Here is a 25,527-nt window from a genome sequence, read left to right as displayed (position 1 = left end):
TCTGTTGCCGAGGATTAGACCCCCAAGGTCCTCACCTTCAACCACTGCCCAAAACACATTGCACCCGACCCCTACGGCCCCTCCCACAGGTGGCGAGCCCATGGGAAGGGAGACCCATATCTTCTCTTCGGGCTGTGCCCAACTGGGCTCCATGGGCAAAAGCCCAGCCACCAGGCACTCGCCAACATGCCCCACCTCCAGGCCTGGCTCCAGAGGGAACACTAAGTCCATCTGTAGGGGCTATCATAAGGGGTCTTTGGGCTGTGCCTTGTCTGATCCCTCACCTAGGACCTGTTTGCCTTGGGTGACCCTACCGCTGGCATGAAGCCCCTGACAACAGAGCTTCAATGTTAGAAATGTGTTCAGTTGGAGTATTTAATTCATGCAGTAAGATACTGAATATTTGGGGTGTTATCAGCCACAAAACACCTTTTAAAATAAATAAACAAAAAAATATTTCAGCTGCTCCTTTCTGCAGGCAATGCTACAGTGACTGGACTCCCACAAAGGATTTAGCAGTTGTTTTACTGTGGACACCCTTCCAGACCCAAACTTGCAGCCTCAGGTTTACGAGACCATGCCTCTGACCACCAAGCAACCACAGCCCCTACACAAAACACCAATACAGTGAATGCTTGATAAAGAATCATACTGAGTAACCAGGCAATTCCAAGAGTCATAACAAGGATATGAGTAATACAGTTTGGCCCATTGAMGGCCTCTGGATCAGAATGGTTTTGCATGACAGAGATCTCTATCAGTGACGGGTTCCTGGGGATGAGCTGGAGGGTTTCAGGGGGTGGTCCAGTCGACAGGTGATGGACTAAAAAGCTTCAGTTAAAGGGGATAAATGAGACACAGGAATGTGATTTTTGCCTTGAGTTACTCAGCAGGGGCAGGGTGTGGGGGAATATGGAAAGAGGGAAAGATAATTGCATGGGTGTGATACTTTCTCACGAGATATATTTAATTTTGGGCCACAGTGTGGTATCAACTGAGCTTTACTAAACACTTAATTTTAAAACAGATTATATTCAGTAAAATAATTGTGAATATGCTAATTAGATTTCTGCTAAGTCATCTTAGACTTTAAAAATATTGTTATTACATGCTAGTGTCTCTAATATAATTGATAGATGAAGATAAAGGCAGAGTCAAGCCTTTTTGTCTGTTAGTGAAATATCTCATGAAACACTGAATAAATTTCAGTTTTACTCTCAGAGAGGGATTCTTGGCTGTCCATCTAAAACTGAAAATAAATTGGACTCAACCTGATTCAAGACAGCCACCACAGCCAAGTCGGTYTAGAAAACACAAAAAAAGGGCTATGTTGCAATACATTTTACAGATATCGGGCTCAAATTTGGTGTGTTAGTAGCTAACAGTCATTTACAATGCATACATTGAGCATTAACAAATCCCACAAGATCTTGCAGTATTACAAGGCATTACACAAAATGTGATTTTAAAGATTTGACCAAAACAGTTATAATTCCAAACTTATCATATAAAACTCTGGGATGACAGGTGGCGGGTGATTCTTTCAATCAATGGTTTTGATTATAGCTTGTTTTGCTGATTAAAAAGTAATGCCTCAACGATTAAAAGTGGATTAACCCGGTCAGGATATCTTTATCTTCAGGCCCAGAACATTCTGTTCAGAGTCGAGTGACAGTCAGAATACACCAGCACTCATGCTGAGAGAATGATAATGAAGATTGTCATTCAAACTAAATGATTCAACATTTTTGTTCCTCTGGAGATGTTTCAAGGCATAACTCCCAGGTTATGAAAAGCACCGAGTTGATGTTAGTGAAACAAATGGACCTGTTGCGTTACAGCTGTCTAAACAGAGTACAGTGTTTTCACCCCAGGAGATGGTAACTGTCTCATGCACAGGTAAATTAGTCTTACCTCATCTTTTCACAGTACAGGAATTACAGCTCTGCACAGCTGAAGGATTTGAACTAAAAGATGACAGTTGCCAGACAACACACAATACCCGGGAACACTTATTGACGTTTCCTCCCAGGTTCAAAAAGACTCGCTTTCATCCTTGAACTTACATGCTGTCCAAAGCAGACGGCATGTGAGGCTTATCTCTAAAAAAAAAACAGTACTTATAACCAAGTGAAGCGTTCTTTTTCCTCCCCAAAAAACAGCTTCCAGCTAAGCACAAGGGGACAGCAGCAGCATACCATTATATTAGTKCTGAGTGCCAATCTTCTGTCAGGCTACATTTGAACTCAACACATCGTCCACATTTGTCAAAAACCCGAGTTTTAAGTCCAGCAAAATTTGTTAGGAGCAAATTTAAAAGGGATGTTGGGCAGACATCAAGAGCCGGGCTGCAATTTTTTTTAACGTCTTCACTTTTTAGAGTTTTGGGTTCACACAATGTCAATTTTTAGTGACATTTAGAAATACAACAATGATCTTAAAGCTAAAAAATGCGCATTTTATTGATAGAACATGTGTATTATTTTTTCCCCCTTCCTGCAGAACGAGACTCCAGACCTAACCAAGGAGCAGTTGCTTGGCCTGCTGGATGAATGTGAGCTGACAGAAAGCTGGATCTCAGATCATCAGAGGAATGAAGCAACATCGTGGGACAGTTAAAAAACATCCGACTTGTCCATCTGTAGCTCTGCTGTTAGTGCGCATCACATCATCTTTTCCTAAACCAAAAGGAACTTGTTGTTTTTATTTTTAAAAAGGGCTATTATTAGAAAATTACTGTCTTAAAATGAGGTTGGATGACTGAAACTCTTAGCTGGATTGATTATATAGCCTGTTGATTTTATTTTGTTGTGAATCTCTCCAGGAGGAAACAGAGCAGCAGGTGCTTTTTGTAAAAATCTATTACTAGAGCTCCACAGTTTATCGCAAATTTATCATCATCATAACGGCCTGTGCAATAGCCAAAAAATGTGTAAACTGCAATAAATGGTTGCTTCGAATCTTTGCATTTATGTTTTATTAGCATCAGTCTGAYAAAGTGGACYAGAGCAGTGGTTCCCAAACTTTTTATCTTCTGACCCACAAAATACCCATGGCAAAAACTTGTGACCCCAAATATTACTGGTCTGAGTACACGAACTTCTTAAATAACCCTAAAAATACAGGATTTTGGACAATCTAAACAGCTTGTACACAAATGTAAATACTTATTTATACTTATTTTGTGTTTATGTAATAATTATAGGGGAAACGTTACATCAGCAATTATTTTATTACCCTTTAAATTGATTTCTAGAGATTATCCAAGGTCCTTCATGACCCATAATTGGGTTCCAAGCCCAACTTTGGGAACCAAAGTGCAGTGGTTCMCAAACTTTTCAGCTTTTGACCCACAAAATAACAGTAGCAGAGACCTGTGCCCCCAACTATTTTTGGATGATAAACATTTGTATCAGGTCAACAAAACATGGGCACAGTAACAMTATTTTTATACTACATTTATCCATTTTAAATACACTAACCTCACTCCTTTGTAACAACTAAGGCAAAAAATGTAATTAATTCAGAAAATATTTTCAGGACCCCACCTTGATGTTTCGGGACCCCACTTTGGGTCCCGACCCTAACTTTGAGAAACACTGGACTAGAGATACCACATCAAATCATAACCTCTTAGTCAGTGGAGAAAATGTTGCACAATTGCAATGAGAGAATTTTTTAATTTTTTAATTTTGCTCTTAACCCAGAGTAGAAAGACATCAAAAGTGCGTACATTAAGCAGTGTCATCGCACATTGCATGTTTTCCTGATATCGTGCATCCCTAGTGGTCACATATACAACCTGCCACAGGGATGTTGCGTGCTTGATAAGAGTGATGTGCATTCCAGCCAWTCCTGCCTCTTGTGGTGATTTGTTCCGAGGGACTCACATTAGCAGGATCCTGAGCGTCATTTTCATTTAAATCTGCGAATTCCACTGACATCTTTAGAGAAATGATCCGCGCAGTTTAGCTCACGTGTGGAAGCTGCTGACACCRTGTCCATTTTGCTCCTGTTTGCACCTGGCCGACCTTTTGCCTGGACACCTGTGCACATGCACGCCTCGCTCCTTCAGCTCATGCACGTATTCTGAGCCCTTTTGAAATGGCAGAGGGACGGTCTCAGGTTCCTCTTAACTCAAAACATATTATCCAGAGCAACATGTTAAATCCCATCAGGATGCCAGCGCTGCATTGTCTCCCCAGGAATCCAAACAGACACCTCAGCAGTGGCTTTGAGGAAGCATATGATATCACTTTACGGACTGATTGCACAAGATGGAAGCAACATTTTCCCTTATTTCTAAAGGATATGCCACATTTTTGTCCAGTACATGTATGTGATCCACACGAAATGTTTCCAGTGTGGAAGCTACTATATGATGCTCGGTTTGGGTAATGGAAACCCATGAGCTCATTCTGGTAAGAATGAGGTCACTCCTAATGTAAAGAGACCTGCAACAAACTCAGTTATCTGAAACTCAGACTGTCTGTGTTTCAGATAACAGCTCTTTTTCTAACCATGTGAAAGATTTAAATTAGCTGCTGGAATTCTGTTTGCAGATGATCCATTGGTGTTGATGTATAGCTCAGATAGCTTGTGTGTTTAAATGAAGGAAACAGGCACATTCTGAAGTACACCACAGCCATAACTTCATCTCGCTTCCAAAATGTTGGTCAATTTATCAGTCAGAGATGCAAAACTCCTTCTGTCTACAGCTCGAGTTCTGTTGTTGTATGAAGATGTAAGGAGATGCCCATGCAATTGATAAGATGTGAAAGGATGTGCTGCTTAAGTAGATTATACTTCATGTGGAGATTTTTGGCTATGTGCTCCCAAACTTTCACCAGACTCAACTAATAGATTAGTTACCCTGCACAGCAACGCTCATCTTTTTGAGAATTTCTAGGGAGAACACTATAAATTAAAACAATTGCTGAACAGTTGATGCTTTTAGCTACAAATCACCAAGAGTCTTCTTATCATTTTCTATATGTTTATTGTTCAGTTGACATGATAAAAAAAAACAAGAGTATAAACAGCACTATGGTACAAATGTTTATAGAAAAGCTTCACTAATAATAAAAAAGGACATACAAAAAAATCAAAAAAACAAAAAACAAAGACATCCTCATGTCAGTGTGCAAAAAGGTTTATACAGATAGAAACGCTTCCGTAAGAGGTTACACCTCTAGATAAATTATTTAAATAGCATATATCTACACAAATAAACCATAAACAGAATAATTTATCAAAAGAGCACAGGAAATACATCAAGCAAAACAAGACAACATGGATTTTTACCCTTTCCTGTTTAGGTTTACTACAAAAATATCTCATATACAGCATAAAAATGATACAAAAGTCTTGCTTTAAAAAAAGAAAAAGAAAGAAAGACAATGAAGCCAACATTTTTTGTTGTTGCTACAAGTGATTCTTGTGTGTTGCTGGCCTCAACACAAAACAAATATGAGGTAATAATTGTACACAAAGGGTTTCCTTTTGCCCCACTTTTGTCAGAAACACAAACCTAGGCACACTGGTCATGCACACTGTGCCGAAGCAGAATATTTCATATTTTTCTCCCCCGATTAGAAGTCATTTTATATATTTAAAAGGTGTTGATTTCAGGTGCTTGCAAAAGGCTCCTAAGCAAGTTRCATGAGATGAATAAACCCAAAGGTTATACTTTTTACAGAAACTTGACTAACCCTCATTGTTTGAGTCCCCTGTTGTTCAGTAAACACAAAAGGTATAATTTGCTGATAATTTATCTTATGCCATCTTGAATTTTCTGCAATCCTGCTAGCGTTTTGACATTTTCTTTCCTGAGAGGAGTAAAGTACTGGGCCAGCTCTACGTCTCTTCTACAGACGAAACCATGTCTGTAACAAACGGTGTGAGGAAGCATCAGAGTAGTTCAAACTAAATTTCAAATCAAATTTTCTTCATCGCTTTGCTTGTTGGGTTGTCACACATGCAGAAACGCACAACATTCACTCTCTTTAATAGTAACAGTCATTCCATACTGTCCGTGGTCCCTCAACAGCTCCTTCATGGGTGATTTTTTTTATCCCCCGCCCCAAAAGTTCTCCCAACTGCTTTCTTCATATTGAGCAATGCATCTTTGAGTCCACAGCAGATGTATGTTAATGCTCCACAAAATATTATAAAAAAATAAACACTCTTCCCTTTGGTCCCTCGTCCACAGAGGAAAAACAGTTCAGGTGTGCAAAGCAAAAAATAAAAATTWAAATRAAAAAATAAAAGAAAATGTGTCCCTCTTTCAATGCAGATCAGATTGAGAGCTCACTTCTTAGCAGAGCCRAACTCACAATCTTTTTTTTCTTTTGGTGCAGGCTTATAATTTTACTTTCATTTGGCTTTAACTCATGAGGTCCCTTTCCCCCATGTTAGCTCACTTGCCTCCAATGTGCAAACCTCAGAGAAAAAACTGAAATCGATCCGGACCGTTTATGACAGATCTGCACTGATACATTCTTCTGGAAAGTTGTCGGGGGTGCAGTTATGTATCTGAAAGAAATCATAAGCAGACATGTTGAGATAAAGTCCAAAAAGATAAGTTGTTCTTAAGTGCTGAACTACTGTGTCTAATCTTACCTTTACATTCATATTTAAGGTCTGAGAAGTAAACCATCTCTTGAGAGAAGACATACAATCCAAGCCGCCCACCAGCGTATGTTTTGTCATAGATATTTCCAGAATCAGCCATTATTTTCTTGCCTTCATACATGATCACTCTAAAAGAAACACAATCGCATGAGCTCAGAACTGTTTTTATGGACTGTGTTTGCTCTTGATTGAGGTTTTAAACTTACCTAATAAGTCCAGTCTTGGGTCTGTGWATGAGATGCCATCTGTAAGCAGTGAAGTCCTTCCACCCAATGTTCTTGGGGTCGTGCCACAGAGTGCGCACCTGAAAGTGCAAATTGGCAACGTTCAAAATGGAAATTGCATCAAACATGATTTGGAAGTGATTCCAAGTGGCYACTAGAATTTGCTCTCACCTGTCCTGGGGTATCGCCAGTGTGCCACAGAGCATTTCTCAAGTGTTCACCAGGTCCTGTGGTAGAATTGACCACTTTGATTGACAGGCCAGAGTAGCCTTGAGCTCTTGTAGGCGTGTTGGACCAGTAGGTCTGTGTGATCTGTTTCCACATCACCGTGTAGAAGCGGGAGCTAGATTGATAGCCAAACACGAACCCAGCATAGTCGTCATCTCTGTCTGTGTTGATGAAGAAGGTCCCACTGAAATCCACAGCGCTGAACTCATCGTAACCTGGATTAAAATTGTAACTGTTAGACATCTACACCCCTTTGTGACCATGGACWTAAATCAGCATCTATTTATCTGGGCTACATACCAACAGCAATGCCAGGGTCACAGTTGACAGTCTGCACCAACTCTTTGCCTTGATGCCTCACCACCCAGTTGGGATCAATCTGTGAAGTACCCTTGGGGTCCAARGGAACCATCTGGAATCGGCGGAAGTCGGTTTCACTGATGTCAAAGTTCTCGGGGCACACGTCATTAATGTCCAGAACATTGTCTTGGTCAAAATCATCTTTGCACACATCTCCACGACCATCACCTGAAAGAAAGGTTTGGATAGAGAATTAGAAAGATTGATTTTAAAAAGGAGAAACCTTAAATGATCAAACATGTCATTGGTGTTTTGTAAACTCACCATCAGAATCCAGCTGATCAGGGTTAAACGCCAGTCGGCAGTTGTCCTTGTCATCGGGAATGCCATCATTGTCGTCATCGTGGTCGCAGGCATCTCCCTTGCCGTCCTTGTCATGGTCTGCCTGGTTGGCGTTGGGGATGTAYGGGCAGTTGTCCAAGTTGTTCTGGTGACCGTCCTCGTCAATGTCCTGGTTGTTGTCACACTTGTCTCCTATGAGGTCCGAGTCGGAGTCGATCTGCGAAGGAACCGAATTCCATTACGATGAGATGAGATTTCACAAAGACCAGCTCCTAACACTGAGATGCTTCTCTTCAAACAGCGTCTCCTTTCATGGTTTTTCAACAGCCTCCATATGAGAGGTGTTACCCTGGATATAAATGCTGCCCCTTGTTCTCAGGTATGCAAGAAATGTTTCTACATGCTTCTGTGCAGTGCCCTATCGAAATTATTCATTCAGAATTTACTGAAGCTGGATGAGCATAGAAGCAAACACAATAAAGTCCTCCATCAGAACTGTCACATTCCTAKGKTYMWWAAAATTTATAAGCTTGACCTGTGTCTTTCATTTAAACTAAAATGTGTCAATCAGTTAAGCTAAGATAAAAGAAAACTTTCAACTTTACCTGGTCTGGGTTATGCTCCAGAGGACAGTTGTCACAATGATCTCCCACTTTGTCCCCGTCTGTATCTCTCTGGTCCACATTGTAAACATACGGGCAGTTGTCATTCTCATTCAGAATGCCTGTTGAGTGAAAACACATTTATGTTTGTCTTTATGGATGCTTTTTGAAGACCGACCAAATGTGCTGACTTGATTTCATTTAGATACATTACTTACCATCACCATCAATGTCAACAGCACAGGCATCMCCCTCTCCATTGTTGTCTGTGTCTGCTTGGTCGGTGTTGGCTTCAAAAATGCAGTTGTCACAGCTGTCGCCAACATCATCCCTGTCTGCGTCATACTGGCCGGGGTTGTACACTCTTGGGCAGTTGTCCTAATTTTATGAAAATATATAGACTTCATAACTAAAATGGGTCACAACTGAATATAAAAATATGAGCTTTTAGGCAACAATTTTTGATTTTCCACTTTAAAAAAACTTTGGCTGAAATGCTATATTCCACTARTAATTTTTACCACATGCATTTTTCTTGCCCAACTTTCCAAATCCACACTAAGAATTATGGGCAACCAGCCACCTCATCCTCAGCTCTGGCTTTATGTGAAAATTATAGTACATTATTCCTTCGCTACTGACTTTCCACTGCAACTCTCTGGTGAAAGGACAAACAACTTGAGCACTTTTGCATTCTTACTGCCCAGAGGAAGGGTGGCTACAGCTGATTGCTATGTGTGGTCTCTGAGGACAGCATGGCTTGGGGCTAAAAAAACCCTTAAAGTTTACTCACCCTATCATCGGGAATTCCATCATTGTCATCATCATGGTCACATTCGTCTCCAAGGCCATCTTTGTCGTGATCTTCTTGCCCAGAGTTGGGAAGATTGGGGCAGTTATCCTATAGAAGAACAAAGGAGAGGTTAAGAAGGCAATCATCACAATGAGAGGAGGGKTGGGGTGGTTTGAAAGTGTCCTTGTCCATGTGTGGTTACCTTACCTTTTTGCAGTGATAAGTGGCGTTCTCCACACACACCAGATCAGTGTTGGGCCATCCATCCAGATCAGTGTCTTCTCCGCAAATGCGGCCGTTCCCAGCATACCCTGGCCTGCACTGACAGCGGAACATGGACTCGGAGAAAACGCCCAAGTAGATGCAGTTTGCATTTTTATGGCAGTCGTGGCTACCATCCTTGCATGGGTTACGGGGAGTGCAAACCTAAAACAAATTACAGAGAGTTAAAAAAATTGCAAGCTGTGTGTGTCTTAGCCCAAACCATGGCAAATAATAAACAATCCAAACCTGTTTCTTAGCAGTGGCCTGTTCCACTCCTCTTCCGAAGGGTTGAGGACCAGAAAACCGTGCAGGACAGAGAAGGCAGTTGTAACCAGGCTCAGTGTTCACACAGCGATGGATTCCGTTAAGACTAAAGCAAGCATCCGGGACCTCTTTGCACTCATCAATATCCTTGCATGTGATCCCGTCGCCTGTGTAGCCAAGTGGACACTTGCCGCACTCAAAAGAGCCRTCAGGGAAGCTGGTGCACTTTGCCCCAGGGAAGCATGGGTTGGAAAGACAGCCATCTGAGGACATAAAGATATTTTACTTTTAAAAAGTGATCGCTTGAGAACTGAGTAGTTTTTGTGACTTCTTCCAAAGTTCAGACACATACCAATAGGGCAGTCCTGTTTGTTGCAAACTCGAACCATTGTAGCATCACCAACACAATCCTTTCCTCCATACTTGGGTTCAGGGTCATTGCAGAGATGCTTACGGGTTTGGATACCCCCACCACAGGTAACAGAGCAAGAATCCCATGGTGACCAAGGGCCCCAACCTCCATTGACTAAAAAAATAATAAAGAATAATTGCTATTTGAATCTGAATACTTAAAGTCTGCAACAAATACCTCGGTGCAGGCGTGCAACTCACCAGGGCAGGGTGACATTTTGCAGACTTTGGTGTGACGTCCCTCTCCCTGACAATCCCTGCCCCCCATCTGTGGTGTGGGGGAGTTGCAGAGGCGGATTTGTGTCATGACCCCTTCACCACAAGTCACAGAGCATGATGACCAGGGCGACCAGTGGCTCCAGCCTCCGTCCTGTTTGACTGTAAGGAAAGCACAAAGTCATTTTAATTCACCACAGTCATGAACACGTAGGAGCGGTGTTTAGCGTGTTCAGTGACTCACAGCGTTTGTCACATTCCTGCAGATAGCAGTCACGGGTCTGCACTGAGGTGCCTTCACACTTGCTGTTGATGCGGTCACAGGAACGTCCACGCTGCTGGATGCCGCGGCCACAAGTCACCGAACAATGGGTCCAGTCAGACCAGGCAGACCAGCCATCCTCTGCGTAGTCACTTGCTRTAAGGGACAGATGAAAAGTAATTGATTAAATTAGTTATTGGTGAAAAGAAAATGTGACTRGGTTGCATGGATTTGAGGAGAAACATACGCGTTCCACAGCGAGGGCAGCATTCTCCATCAGGCACAGTGGCGTTGGCACATGGGATGAGAGGGCAGGAGATTTTGCGACACACGGTAGCAGAGTTCTGCATGGTGGAACATTTTACAGGGGTTAGACGGCTGGGGGCAACAACATTAACAAAAATGACTTGGTTGATTCTGTTTGAAGCCTTATAGCTAAATTTTCAAAATGAGATTTTTTATTAAGAGAAATTAACACAGCTGCTGTATTAAAATGAAAAACCTTGAAGCTTTCCCACTACTATGGGTACACAAATAACTTTCACTAAAAGGTGAGAAATAATAAAACCCAATACCACAAGTGGACAAAATTGTTGGTACCCCTCATTTAGTTAAGGAAAAACTCGCAATGGTCACAGAAATAACTAGAATCTGACAAAAGTAATAATAAATAAAAAGTCTATGAAAATGAACAAATGAAAGCCAGACATTATTTTTCAACCAACAGAATAAAAAAATAAAACTCATTAAACAGGCCTGGWCAGAAATGATGGTACCCCTGAAAACAATGTGACTAGACTTGGTAAATCAAGGTGAGTCCACTAATWAKCATCACAGGTGTCTACAATCTTGCAATCAGTCAGTKGGCCTGTATATAGGGCTACAGATMCTCACTGTGCTGTTTGGKGACATGGTGTGTMCYACACTCAACATGGACCAGAGGAAGCAAAGGAAAGAGTTGTCTCATGAGATTAGAAAGAAAATTATAGACAAGCATGTTAAAGGTAAAGGTTATAAGACCATCTCCAAGCAGTTTGATGCTCCTGTGACCACAGTTGCACATGATATTCACAAATTTAAGATCCATGGGACTGTAGCCAACCTCCCTGGATGTGGCCGCAGGAGGAAAAATTATGACAAATCAAAGAGATGGATAATATKAATGGTAACAAAAGAGCCCAGAAAAACTTCTATAGAGTTTAAAGGTGAACCTCAAGCTCAAGGAACATCAGTGTCAGGTCGCACCATCCCTCGTTGTTTGAGCCAAAGTGGACTTAATGGGAGATGACCAAGGAGGACACCATTGTWGAAAACAAATCATAAAAAAGCCAGACTGGAATTTGCTAAACTACATGTTGACAAGCCACAAAGCTTCTGGGAGATGTCCTATGGACAGATGAGACAAAAAGAACACTGTCCCTATACTGTGAAACATGGAGGAAGCTCTGTTGTGTTTTGGGGCTGCTTTGCTGCATCTGGCACAGGGTGTCTTGAATCTGTGCAGTGTACAATGAAATCTCAAGACTATCAATGGATTCTGGAGAGAAATGTGCTGTTTCAGTCACAGGTCATGGGTCTTGCAAGAGGATAAAGACCCAAAAAATACAGCTAAAAACACCMAGGAATGGCTAAGATGAAAACATTGGACTATTCTGAAGTGGCCTGACCTAAATCCCATTGAGCATCTTTGGAAGGAGCTGAAACATGCCATCTGGAAAAGGCACCTTTAAAACCTGAGACAGCTGGAGCAGTTTGCTCATGAGGAGTGGGACAAAAYACCTGCTGAGTTAAGTTACAAAAGAAGTTACAGGAATTGTTTGCAGTTATTGCCTCAAAAGGTTGTGCAACAAAATATTAAGTTAAGGGTATCATTTCTGTCCAGGCCTGTTTCATGAGTTTTATTTTTTTTAAATTCTGTTGAAGCATGGTTGAAAAGCAATGTTTGATTGTCATTTGTTAATTTTTATAGTTAATTTTTATATATTTTTAYATGTATTACTTTTGTCAGAGTCATTTCTGTGACCATTATGGGTTTTTCCTTCATTAAATGAGGGGTACTAACAATTTTGTCCACGTGTGTACATTAATGATTTTAGACAGAGTGCTGTAGCTTTCAGAAAGGGGGAAAAATAACAGTTAAGAAAGGTCCTAATACAGTATAATGAAAGAAATGCAGCATTYCTGAACTGAAGCTTACCTGACAGGTACACTCAGTGCAGCCGTCCACTGTCCATTCATCTTGATCCTTGTGCACAATCCCATTATAGATGCAGACACCACTGTGGATGTCCATCAGATTTTTCAGAAGCTGGCTATCTGTAGACTGAGGGGGGAAAAAAAGAGAGCGTGAGAGTGAGAAGAGTTTGCTAGGACAGAGGATGGAAAACTTTCACTTTGCCAAGGTTCCAGTACAAATGAACCACGGACAGCACTGTGATTAAGGCACTGCTGGAATCTCGGAAAGCTCTGCAAATATGACTGACAGCCAAACATATCTGCGCATTCACAAGCATCTCATTAAGGATTTAGCCGGGAGACTGACAAGCGGCGGCCAGACACGCTTGATGCAGCAGGAAGGACAGTGAATTAGAGCTTACCACTTTCTGGAGCTCATATGACAGCTGTTTAACGATAACAGTGAGTCCCCGGAGCTCCTTAAACATGGTGGTGATGTCCTCACAAGTGAAGCCGCAGACAGTGTTCAGATCTGGACGAGAGAGGAGAGCAATTAATTATCTCGACRCTTGAAAGCTGACAAGTGGAGCGAAGACACAGACATGACATATGGGAGGAGAGGTGTAACCTTTGGATTTGTGGCCAGTGTAATCAGTCCTAATAGCAGGGCTGGAACCATTAACCGGGTTATCCAGGGTCATGACATCGGTTAGGGCTGCTGCAAGGGGAGRGARGATATWTTGATTTCTAATGACTCTGACACARTTTATTTATTGAATGGAGGGTTTTAAAAGACTTACCTCCACTRTGGCATCCCTTATTTCTTAGAATGGTTTCCAGAGTTGTGCCAAACACGAAGTGAACATTCTGAAGCACACCCTTCAAGATAAAGAAAAAACATCGAAATYTTAAATTATCAAACTTTATCAGTTATTCAGTGAAAATAATATAAGTTCATATATCTTCTTACCATGAACTTGTCCTTTGCAGCCCCCTTTCCAATCCTGAGTCTAGCTTTGTCTGCCAGCTCCCGGGCCAGCAGGGTCTGGATGGGCACATCCAGTTCAGACACATTGATCTCCTCGCAGCCAACAAACAGCTGAGCCCTGTCCTCCTGGACGAACAGYGTCAGGTTCTTCCAGTGTCCATTGGCCAGGTCCGCGTCCTCGATGGAGACCACCTGCAGCTGGTTCTCAGTGGAGTACACCAAATCCAGGGTGTTCGCCTTGCCATTGGAGATGATCTCGAAGACGGGCCCGGATCCGTCGGTCTTCTCGATGGTCAGGAGGCTGCCCCGGGTTTTCTTGAACTGCTTCAGGTTGATGAGGAGGAGGAAGCCGCGCTCGGCCTGGATGGAGTCGAGGAGGTCCCTGAAGGAGCTGTCGGGGAGCGGGGGGATCAGGTCTGCGTTCAGGACTTTGTACGCGGGGCTGTATGGGTCTGCGCCTTTGACCAGACTCACTCCGTTGTGTCTCTTATTCACCCGAACCAGGTCAAATAAATCATACACACTGTTGTCACTGTGACTCTCTGATTTTTAAAAGAAAATAGAAAAGAAAMGAAAGTCCAGGTTAGATTTCATTCTTTGAATGAAAACAAAAAGAAAACTAGAGCCTAAAATGTATTTAGGAATAACTCGCTGTGCTGAATAAAATAAAATAAATAAAAGTAAGAAAACAACATTAATTGTCTGCTCTCACCTGCCAGTCTTGCACTCTCACAGCTCCACAATAGAAAGAGCAAAAAGATGCCACACAGCATCATCTTCAAATCTAAAGAAAAACTCCTGAAAAAAAAATCCCAAAAATATTCATGTTATAAATCACATGCAAGCAGAAACCGGGCATTAAAACACAGCAATAAAGATTTCGACCAACCTTTGAATGAAAAAGTATCTCAAAAATAATAAAAATTAAAATTAAAAAGGAGCTCCTGCTTCAATATAAATCCTCTTCTTTTGTTCTTTAAAAAAGTTCCAAAGTTTCTTTATTCTYCCTTTCATTCAACTGACTTCTGCTGGTGTCTTAAGTGGTTTTTATGCACTCAGAGGACATTCCTCAACTCCTGTTTGGACCAATCAGGCGGCTGCAGGAGAAAGGGACGGACTTCTTACCTCACAGACAGTCAGAGGAATTATCCGAGACGCACAGAGGGGAGACAAAAATATGCATTCCTGAGCTGAATTTCCATCACCAGACAAATATTTCATCTGCGCAACAAAAACCAGGACTTGGTCGTTTCCGGTCAAACAGACCTTATCGACCTAATTGTGCCAATTATGGGATATTGAGTTTACTCAAAAAATAACTGTCCTTAACTGTCTAATATTTATTTTATTTTATGATCTTGATCATAAAGATTAAAAATAAATACCCAGCAGAATCAGATAAATAGAATCAGACCATAATCATTAAGCTTTATTTCTTAACTTGTGTTGATTTTAAGCTGGTTTTTGTGTCAGGCAGCATGATGTTCCAGCTCTTCTTCTTGGGTTGTTATTATTACTTTGACCACCAGGGGGCTCAAGGAGTAAAGAACAAAATGTTCTGGTCCACAACAAAGAGATGGAGATTATAAAAAAAAATCTTGTCTTTCGGTCTTTATGTTGCAATTAATAATAAATTTTAAAAAAAGTCAAAAGTTACAAGTTTGTTCAGTTACACCACATATTTAAATATAAACAATTCTATGACATATCAAAAACTTTGCTGAAGTCACTGTTTTAAGTCTTAAATTATGTGCTTTAATWAGTAATTTATTAGTTTCAAGTCAAGTCCTGCTCTAATCATTTTGACATAAAATCATTCGTGGTAATGCTTTGCTATCAGTAAATTATTGCTGCATTAACATACAGCGAAAGCATCAGTCTTTCAGTTTGTCATAAAGGGAGATTTACACATTTTTATGTAAGGGTAAGAAAACAGCTGTTAGATGAATGTGATGTTGCAAAACATGAAATATTATCTTTTGGTTGAAGTAGACGTATAGAACTTTAGATTAGGTTAGTCACACCACTACTTATCAAATTATTAATCATTGAGAACGAATGCCAACATTTTATTTTAAGCTATATACCTCTGAAACAATATATATTTATATTGGTCAATGATCTCTTTAAAGAAAGGTAAAATAGATTCTAGGTGAAACTGCAAACCACTCAAACATTTAGAACGTATAGAACTTATAATATAATTTCATTATAAACTTAATGTGTTTCCACGAGGCCACAAAGTTCTTTTCACCTTCGCCCCAGTTTCTTAGAAATCATGACATCCCTGCTCTACAAAGGGTTTAAGTTTACAGCAGCGCATTTCGCCTTTGGCCTTGTGCCCTCTCCCTCTGTTCTTTTTCACCACAAAAGTGAAGTCAGAGCTTCTGATGGGGACTGACTGGCTTCAGTTCATCCATCATTGCCTTTTCAAAAGTAAAGATTGGTGTTTGTTCATCAAACAGCACCAGGAAGCTGATGCTAATGCAAAGACGAGCTGAGGAAYGAGAGAGCGAATGTGACTGAGATGAAAACCTTCTGGAAAGATGAGGGGAACACAGAGGCGCCTGCCTGCTGGGATGACTTGTGCTCAAAAAAAGTGAGGGGCTGTCTGGCTAAAAATAGGCCCCAGTGCTGGGACTGGGATGAGACACAACATGTGGATGCCAGTTCTTCCGCCAGCATCTGCAGGAACTCAGGTTTTTCTTTTTTAATTACCAATAGTGTTTTAGTGACGTGTAGGATTTACAGCACATTCTCACCTTAGTGAAACAGGAGTTGATGGGGCAGAAGTGAAGTTTCCAAGGTCAGACTGTTATTCGAGTGGAAAATGGCTTCAGGGCTGTGAAATGGGATCAAGGTGTGGTGGTTTAATGGAAAAGAATTTTGGAGATATCGTAGGTAGGTGTGACTGGACACATCTTTCTTTCTCCATCGGCATTCATGTGAGCTCACGGTGTGGGAAAGGACTTGCTGAGATCTAATAAATACCTGCCAGAGTCAAAGCGGAATCAGGCCATAGATAGAAAGTGTTTACCCTGAGCGGGTTCCTTTGAATTTTTCTCCCTCTGTTGGAGCTTTAGAACAAAGTCAGTGGGAGGGAGTCCAATTGTACCTAATCGTTGCACGTGTCTGGACGGGTCCAGTTGAAGTTTCCTCATATTGCTGAGTTTATTTAGTCTGCACTTGAACAAGCAGCTGGATCAATACAAAAAAGGGGGAAAAAGATTGAATATCCATATATCTTGTTTTGGAAGAGTTCAAATTGGGACCAACCAATAAAACTTTGTCTAAAAAAATGTTATGACTGGGAYAACCTTATCCAAAAGGTTTGTATTTTAAACTCAGTAAATGTCTGTAAGACCTCTGTTTGTTTAAGCACTTAGAAAAGCTCTTGACATGAGCCAGTGTGGTTTGTTTACAACACAGTTTGGATGAAGTGTGGCTCCTCTGGCTGAGCTGGAAAATGACTAAACGTGAGCAGAGTGAGACACCAACATATTAATGCATTTTCCAAACTGTCACCTATGCTTCAAACAATCTCTAAAGCACCAGTTCTTTTGGTCATTCTCATTGTGCTCTGGTGATATCGTCAGAGAGWTAGATTTGTGAAGGTGCTGCAGTGGCGCTGTGGTCGGCGGACTTGTAATCATGAGGCTGCAGGTTCGAGCCCAGGTTGCATCAGGAAGGCTGTAAAAATGAAGGAAAAGCAACAAGATGCTATAAGTTTTATGTGAATCAGGCATAGAAAGCACTTTCAATCAGTCAAGGCATCTTCCCAGACCCATCACATCCTCCCACATGAGAGCTTTCATTAGCAGCCCCCCGTCAAGAGGACATCATGGGCCCCAACTCCTTAAGTCTGAGACGATTCCTCGAAACCTTACAGATGTTATTCTCCTTCATGGGGATGTAAGAACCTTACAGAAAAAAGCATCAGTGCAGCACTTGGGCTATTTAGGCTTTATGGTACGGAGATGCACAGTTATCTATGTTTGCAAAATGCCCAAGAAGCAGTTTCCTTTAACCCAAGAAAAGATTTTGGCTACATTTTGCTCAGGTGTGTGTGTGGAGGAAGCTCGTACTCTCAATTGTGTGAATGTTTATCCAGCWTTCACACAACTGACATCCATTCTTCTTCCGTATGTTTTTCAGCACGTATCTGGTTTTTGTGCTATTTCAACAACTTATATATCAAAACTTTCACATTCAGCATTTTATACTTTTTGACCATTTGGCCATTTTTGTCTCATTGCAAATGGATGGAACTGTCTTCGACATCCTTAAAACAATTTTTTTATGTTCATAAATCCTTAATGTACTTTTTTTTTTACCTTTTGTTCTTGTTCTGCATTTTTTTAACTCCTTTGTACTAATTTCAGCTTCTTTCAGCTCATATTTAGCTCATTTTAAGCTATCATTCTGACCTTTTCTGCTATTCTGCTAAATTAAACTTTTTGTGCTTCTTTCAGCTGCTTTCTTCTAATTTAAACTGTTTTCTGAGGTTTTTACGTTTTAAATTTTATTTTGCCTATTTCATCTTTTTTTGTGAAAATTTTGGCTTCTTACTGCTTAATTGAGCAAATGTGCTTTTTCTTTGTCTTTGTGCTTAATTTCAGCAACTTTAGCTATTTTTAAACTGTTTTGGGGCTTGTTTTAGCTAAATTGTTTAGCATTAAGCATTTACATTTCATTTCTGCATGAAATGTAATTTCTCTATAGTTGCAGATGGTATTTATTACAGTTTGGGAACATTTGGGAACATTTTCTACCAAAAACACAAGAAAACCCATTGAAAAACAGAAAGTTGAATGAGTTCTAAAATATTTAGATTAATCCTGACCAAAGTAAAGTCTCCTCAGGTTGTACACATAATCTCAGGACATGTTCAGATTTCAACAACAAGTCGATTCTGGACCTGAACCCACAAACACAAATTTCTGGGGAAAACCGACAATGGCTGTGTCCTGATCCAGTACGGTAACGCTTCAGTGCTTCTGCCAAGAAAAACAGAAGGAAACTACACGGAGGAAGGCGCGGTGAGCTTATGGGATGATTCCTGAGAACATTCTGTCATTTCTGCCAAAGGTACATGCACTAATTGAAGGGTCTGGATGCAAATTGGAGTTTGTTTTGAAACTACTTTATCATGGATGGATTGATGGTGGGAAGAAATTCCAATCTGAAATAGAAAGTAAAACTTTATTATAGAATTATAGAAATTCTAGAAATTTTCCAAAGGCTGAATGCATTTTTGCCTCCCTTGTTTGTTCTCTTCAAGCTTTTTTTCATTGTTAAAGCAGCAGAAATGATTGTTTATGACAGCATAGCAAAAKCATGCTGATAATCCGATGATGGACAGTTTATAAGGTTCACTTTAGGTAATAACCCATGTCACTCAACAAACTGCTCTTATCATGCTGATAGACTGAAGCTTTGACAAAGAGCTCACCTTGACAACAGGTCAACAAATGTCCCCATAGGTTCCAATTCGACACCCCTTGAAGCTTATTGTTATTTTATTTTTGCAGAAGAACATGCACTCAGGTGTGAGCCTGTTAACAGCCTTTTATTTGGCCGACAAGCTTCTCTTGAATGCGTCACATTTTGTTCATCACAAAACGTGCCCGGAGGCATCCGGCTGTGCGAAGCATGTTTAAGGAGAAGGAGGGTGGGGGGTGAGGGGAAAAAAAAAACTGGACAGTGAAAGTGGAAAAAGTGAGTAAGAGGCCCGTGTGGCAACTAGTCGCACACGGGACAAGATGAGTCACTTACAAAGTTAGAGAATGTGGTCACCGTTGAGGCGATAACAGATCACCTTGTCTAAACACAGGTGGTTAATCAGGTGTGGCCGTGCATGAGTGGAGGTTTGAGTGCGGTGTGCATAAACCTCAAAAAAGTTAAATAAAAAAACAGCAATCAACAGTGAAGCCGAAGGTTCCGCCGAGGAGATCTGGGAATTAAAACGTCCTCATTTATCAGAAGAACTGAGGGCAGCGAGTTGCTTGTAAGGAGAAAAGTATTTCTTCCGATCTTTCAGCTGTTTGGTCCTCAGGAGCAGCCAGAAARACTAAAATGATTTGGAACTGCTCACCGTCACAAATCACTGATCACAATCCACACTTGGCCACTAAAGAAGAAACATCAACGCCAGCTCCACGGCCACCGGTGATGGCTTCTGGAGGTGCTGTATCTTTGAGGGGAAAAGGGATGTTCTGCATTATGTCAATCCTCTATCTGTGATTAAAAAAAACCTGTCTAAAATATAGATATTTWGCTGTATAATCATAAGATAATTCGATTTTATAACATCACTAATCAAAGCAGGATTAGATGTATGGAAGACACTGATTCACTGTCACCTTCCAAGTGACATCAGAGTCTGAATATGTTGGACAAACTTGTCTCGTACTGTTCTGAGGACAGACACCAGCTCAGCCGTGGAGCTCCTGGCATTTCAGCTGTATGAAGCCATTCAGCCTTACTGATGGATGGTGGTAAATGTTCACCGCTGAGCGAGACTTTTCTGCTGCGAAAATGTACCTTTGACTAATGAGCTGACAGACCACATGCCACTCAGCTGTAAGAACCAGGTTCAAGAATGTCAAGGGCCCTTACTGAGGGAAAAAAACAAGGGAGAGTCTAAAAGGATCACGTTTTGCAAAAATGATTGTAAAACTATTAATAGTAGTTGAACACTAGACTGTAAAAAATATCCATCAGACCAATTTTTACATCTAATATCCAGCCAAAAGATTTTTTTCATCTTGTTTTGAGAGCAGAATGTGTTACACATTTTGCTTTTTTCAAATAATCTTCCTAAATTCAATTTTCTTACTGCACTGACAGATTATTTCACTTAATTTGAGAATATTCAGACTATAATTAACTTTTTTAAAACTTACTTTTAGGTGGACAATTTTTGCAGTGTACCATGTATTTCCAAGAGAAAAAAAATAATAAACTGTCAAGAAATGCCAAAAACTTGCTTTTATTTGTTAATTGTCTAATTTCAATAAGGTGTGATTAAATATTTGTCTGTGTACATATTACTGCAAGAGGAAAGAGCTAAAATTAAAACAAGCTGAGTCATCTATTCTAATACCTTCTGGTTTTATTTGTCATTTCGGGCCATATTTATGAGCAAATAAAGCTCCAGCACTATGCTGTCAGAAGGTGATGTAAGTTTTTTTTTTTACATCCATAATGTGAACTTACTCTGTGTACCTGGATGTGTCGACTGTTTATGAGGRGAAAATTTGGACGAACCCTCCACAGAGAGCTCCGTAGGAGCCTGGAACTCCCACAGTTTCACTACAGGAATAAGTAGGAGTGTTTTTATCTCCTTGATGGTCTTTTACATGAGGTTTTACAGAACGAACTGAAAATTAACAGCACTAATTCATCCTCCCCACACACACACACACACTCACACACTTCCTGTTCGGTTTGCTCTGCTTTTCTTGGCCGCTCTTCATGCAGATTTGAGGAAATGTATTGTTGGCCCTGTATGAACAGAGGGTTATTAAACGTCTAGTGAGATAATCTTTGTGATGGCAGCCAGGTGAGGCCAYACTGTGCTACGCAGATTGTGCACAGCTATCTGCACGCAGTGCTTCACAGCTAGTGTGCCACTTCCTTTGCATCKTTCCCATGACATCATGAGTCTATAACGCTGAGTTTATTTCGGTCCAAACAGCTCTGGTGAGTTTGATTYAAACCTCCAGGGAGCTGAGCTGCTCTGTACTGCAGTTTTGCAAGTTTAAACACTTCCAGGATTCTTCAATGGGCTTTTTATATAAGACCACTGAGCTTGTAAATACTAAAATGAGTGACCCTTTACTGTATTTGGTCAACGATACTGGAGAAATGCAGCTTTTTGATGTGAAAGTCTAGCTAACTCTAAGTGCTGAAAAGAAACCTTAAACCTTGTCAATATGCAAATTTTTACTAAATGTTACATTTAATTGTTAAATAATGTTAATATTAAACCTAAAATCTAAATATGTAAAACTAAATGTAAATGTTAAATGTGGTTAAATATTGAAGATTAGGCAAGTATTTCGAAATGGAATGCAGCCTTTGTTGTTGGCGCTCAGCTCTTGTTATGGTGTAACTAACWATATAACAATAAAATGTTAATGGATTTTAGGATTTTACACTCAGAAAGTGAGATAAATAATGAGAATAAGTTAGTGACATTTTTATTATTTTATTTGACACTTACCCATAGTGCTTGCCGTATGTTGAGTATGAAGGCTCAGTGACGTTTTGCCAGTTAGCGTGTTAGAGGAGCAGGATTTTAGACAGATCTTTTTGGATTTTCTGGAAATAGATATTTGGCTCACATGTAAAGTTAGAGGAGGGTGTTCTTCCTGAGCTCTGTCAGGAACTCAGCTGGGTTTGGCACCGACACTGTTTGTCAGATGATACACTGATTTGCCTCTCATTTGTAATCCCAACACTTAAAAATGAATCTCTTTCAGGTTTCGTGCTTTGATCTTGCTAAGTTGGACGCTTTTGCTGCTTTTCCTCCCAAATTCTCTGTTTTGATTTAGCAGTTTGTGGATTCACATCTGAGACCAACAAACCATTTCAGGTTTCATTTGCTACCTCACTGATCAGTGTCTGAATTGGATCTTGAGCTCTTTTTGTCTTTATAAAATTATTTTAGTTGCTCTTACCCTTATCGTCACATTTTTYTGTTTAGTTTCTGCTACAAGAATGTGTATTTTGSGAGTTTTCAYGACAGTTTTAGTTACAAAAACACAGCTTGATGTACCTGCTTCTCATTTGTTGTTCAGTTAACTCGTGCACTGTTCGGCTGTTGTCACAGATCCTGCWAACAAGTTTTAAGCTGCAACAATACTATTTATTCCTGCATTCTCATTAAAAACAGACTGTGAAAACAAATTTTTTGGAAAACATCCGCCCAGCAGTACAGAACATTTGTTGGTGAGACAAACAGTGAGGATACCCCGTACAGGCCGGCATGAAGACATAAATCTCTCCTGTGTCACCCCCTTAGTGGAGTGAGGGACTGAAAGGGGTGAAAAGGTATCATGTTTTATGAACTTTGTTATTTACTGACCAAAAGATACCACCCAGGTTGCTGCACACAGTGTGGCAGTCTGCGTAAAGCCACCTTTAAGTTAAACATCCTTTGTTTGCTGTTGACTCAAATATATTTTCTAATATGTAAAGAGAGGTTTCCAGGCAGAATATGCCCTATCTTTGGGATTCCTAACATTTTTACACRTGGTTTTGCTGAGTAAAACCAGATGGGATTTTTAATATTTTCCAGTAGCTTTACAGATTTGCTTTTAGCCATTCAGGTAAAAAAAATTTCTCAACTAGCCCTGACATTCCTTGCTTTCTGCTGCACACTTTGAAATGCAGATTTTCACAAATTAAATGTTTAACAAAAGCAGATGGATTGCAGGCATTTTTGTAATACTGCTGCACTCAATTAGAATATTGTGTCAGTTATGCGTTATTTTTAGGTTTGTCTAACTGTTGAGTAATGAAATTGCAGATTAAGAGTCCGCTGTGTTCTGGAGGATGTACCATYTGAGGCATTTCTTTGGCTCTTTTCTCTTCAGGAAACAAAAGAACAGAACTTGTCAGAGCAGCAGTGAAGAGGCTAATTAATGGCAGAGAATTATTTTTGTATCTTCTTTGCAGTTGTTGAACCACCAGTGCCTTTATAAAATTTATTGCCGCCTGGGCAGCTTCTTCCAGTCAGTGACAACGTGTCTGCCAAGTATAACAAGGCAGAGCATCAAATATTTCAGCCATGGATGCTCTTATGTAAGCAAACTGACAAGTCTCGGTTTGCCCCATTTTAACAGTTTAGTAACAATAAGTTTTAACAACTATAAGAATAGATAAATTAACATATTTATTAATGCTTTGCCTACAAAAGCTAATTACTTTCAAAAGCAACATAATCGTTTACTCATAATGCCAAATCCACTCCCTGCATCGTCAACTCAGGTGTGCCCCAAGTTTCTGTCCTGGGGCCCCTTCTCTTCATTATCTACATCCTTCCCCTTGGCAATACAGTATAGTCCATAAATTGGATTTTTTTTCACTGTTGTGCTGATGACACCCAGCTCTACATCAACACTAAACCCTGGTCCACTCTTCCGCCCACATCCCTCACTGATTGTATCTCTGAAATAAAAACCTGGTTCATTCTAAACTTCCTTAAACCAAACAGCAGCAAAACTAGGTCCTCCTCATTGGTACTAAATCTGCCCTATCCAAAACGGACAGTTTTTTCAAGTAGTAGTTATTACAAAGTGCTACCAACAGTTATTTTTTAAATTCCAAACATTTGTTCATCCAAAACRCTCATCTGCTTGAACAGTCTTTCTGTGGCGCCTACATTTTTGATAAACCTGGCAAAGTTGTTGCTGTCATCGCCACCATTACCTCAAGGTACTGTCTGTGTCTGGGAACTCTGCCGAGGAATGTACCCAAAAACATATACTGACTTTATTTTGTTTTCAACTGCAAATATGTTACAACTGAGTCTGCAAAATCTTCCAACAGACTGTAGACTACTTAAAGAAAGTGCTGACTCGTTTGTAAAAAGTACATCTTGAAAACCAGTCAGAGTCCCTGAGTGGGATCTCTTCAGCTGTGGCTGCAGGGGGTCGTTGGCTGTTTAAGTTCCCATCTACAAACATTAAGTTTACATAAAGAAGAGTTATCATTGTTTGTTTTTCCAGATTTTTATAGTTTTTGCAAGCCAAGTGTTATTAAGCCTTTATACTTATCTAAAAGATAAGAAATTCAGCAACTTCTCTTAGGCTGCAGAACCAAACGGATCAAATAAATGCTGCAAATGACATGTCATGTTTTTGTGAAATTCCGTTTAGGTTGATTTATTCTATGATGAGATTCATCTGGTGAACATCTCACAGACAATAACTCATGCAAACATGATTCTTGTTCTGCAGCAGCTCAACATTCAGCCTCATGTTGTCCTGCTTGCTCAAGAGGACACTAAAACAGACCATGACTGCTTATTTTCCTTGTGGTTCAACACCAGTGAACCCTAAAGCTGGATTTAAAAGACAGAAGCGCAATAAGGCTAAACACAACTTTTTGGGGTAATCAGTCTTGTGAAAATGAGGAACACATGAAATAATGAGGCCTCTTAGTGGAAGGATTTAAGCTGTGGTCATTTAATAGGGATCTTTGGGGAGAAAATGGAGTGTTAAAGCAGGTTATTTTACTATCAAACAGTCTTGATATCATCATTTTGCTTCTTATGACTTTGAGTTGACTATTGTGAATAACAAAGATTTGTTTCCTCCTGCTTCTGGCCACAGGGATGACTCGTACTGCAGTTGTAATCTGGGTAACATTCAGGTTATGAAAACAAATCATTTCTGAAGTCCAACAGAGTCTCCGAGGGCGCGTGCATCACTTCCAGTCATTCGTAATTCAGGACACGCCGGAGCATGCAGATTTTCGCTGGAAGACACAAAGCTGTGATTTATATGCATCGCCCACATCACATCAAAYTGACTGGAAAACTTGTAGGAATTTTTTTTTCAATACATGCATGTTTTTATTGTTTTGGGTAAAAATGTTAAGACATCAAAGTTTGTCCACTTGTTGGCCACTTGTTCAACAAGATATCCTAATTTTCCCTGCTTTTATAAAACTGTTGAATTGATCTTACGTGTGTGTGTGTGTGTGTGGGGGGGGGTGTTTTTGGTGACATTTGGGGGCAATTTTAAGACAAAACGCCTACATTTGGGGACAACTGGTGCATTTGGACTAAAAGTCTTGAAATCTCATTTAACCCT

General features: G+C 40.3%; 1 protein-coding gene across 1 annotated transcript; it reads right to left on the bottom strand.

The window, feature by feature from the left end:
* Positions 1-4,979: 4,979 nt before the first annotated feature.
* LOC106535463 (thrombospondin-1) lies at positions 4,980-14,777 on the bottom strand. The gene is made up of 22 exons (XM_014032471.1): positions 14,592-14,777; positions 14,415-14,500; positions 13,685-14,244; positions 13,515-13,593; positions 13,343-13,432; positions 13,137-13,246; positions 12,737-12,862; positions 10,787-10,883; positions 10,522-10,695; positions 10,263-10,439; positions 10,003-10,176; positions 9,633-9,913; positions 9,330-9,548; positions 9,123-9,230; positions 8,548-8,707; positions 8,333-8,451; positions 7,710-7,944; positions 7,386-7,613; positions 7,029-7,300; positions 6,840-6,937; positions 6,622-6,761; positions 4,980-6,534 (listed from the first exon to the last, which is right to left on the bottom strand). Exons 2-22 carry the CDS (start codon positions 14,476-14,478, stop codon positions 6,527-6,529), a joined length of 3,519 nt encoding a protein of 1,172 aa, XP_013887925.1. The 5' UTR covers positions 14,479-14,500; positions 14,592-14,777; the 3' UTR covers positions 4,980-6,526.
* Between the last annotated feature and the right edge of the window lie 10,750 nt (positions 14,778-25,527).

Source organism: Austrofundulus limnaeus, unplaced genomic scaffold (assembly GCF_001266775.1).
Source record: "Austrofundulus limnaeus strain Quisiro unplaced genomic scaffold, Austrofundulus_limnaeus-1.0 Scaffold1460, whole genome shotgun sequence".
Lineage (NCBI taxonomy): Eukaryota > Metazoa > Chordata > Actinopteri > Cyprinodontiformes > Rivulidae > Austrofundulus > Austrofundulus limnaeus.
Note: the sequence above shows the minus strand (reverse complement) of the source record. Positions and strands in the feature narration are given on the sequence as shown.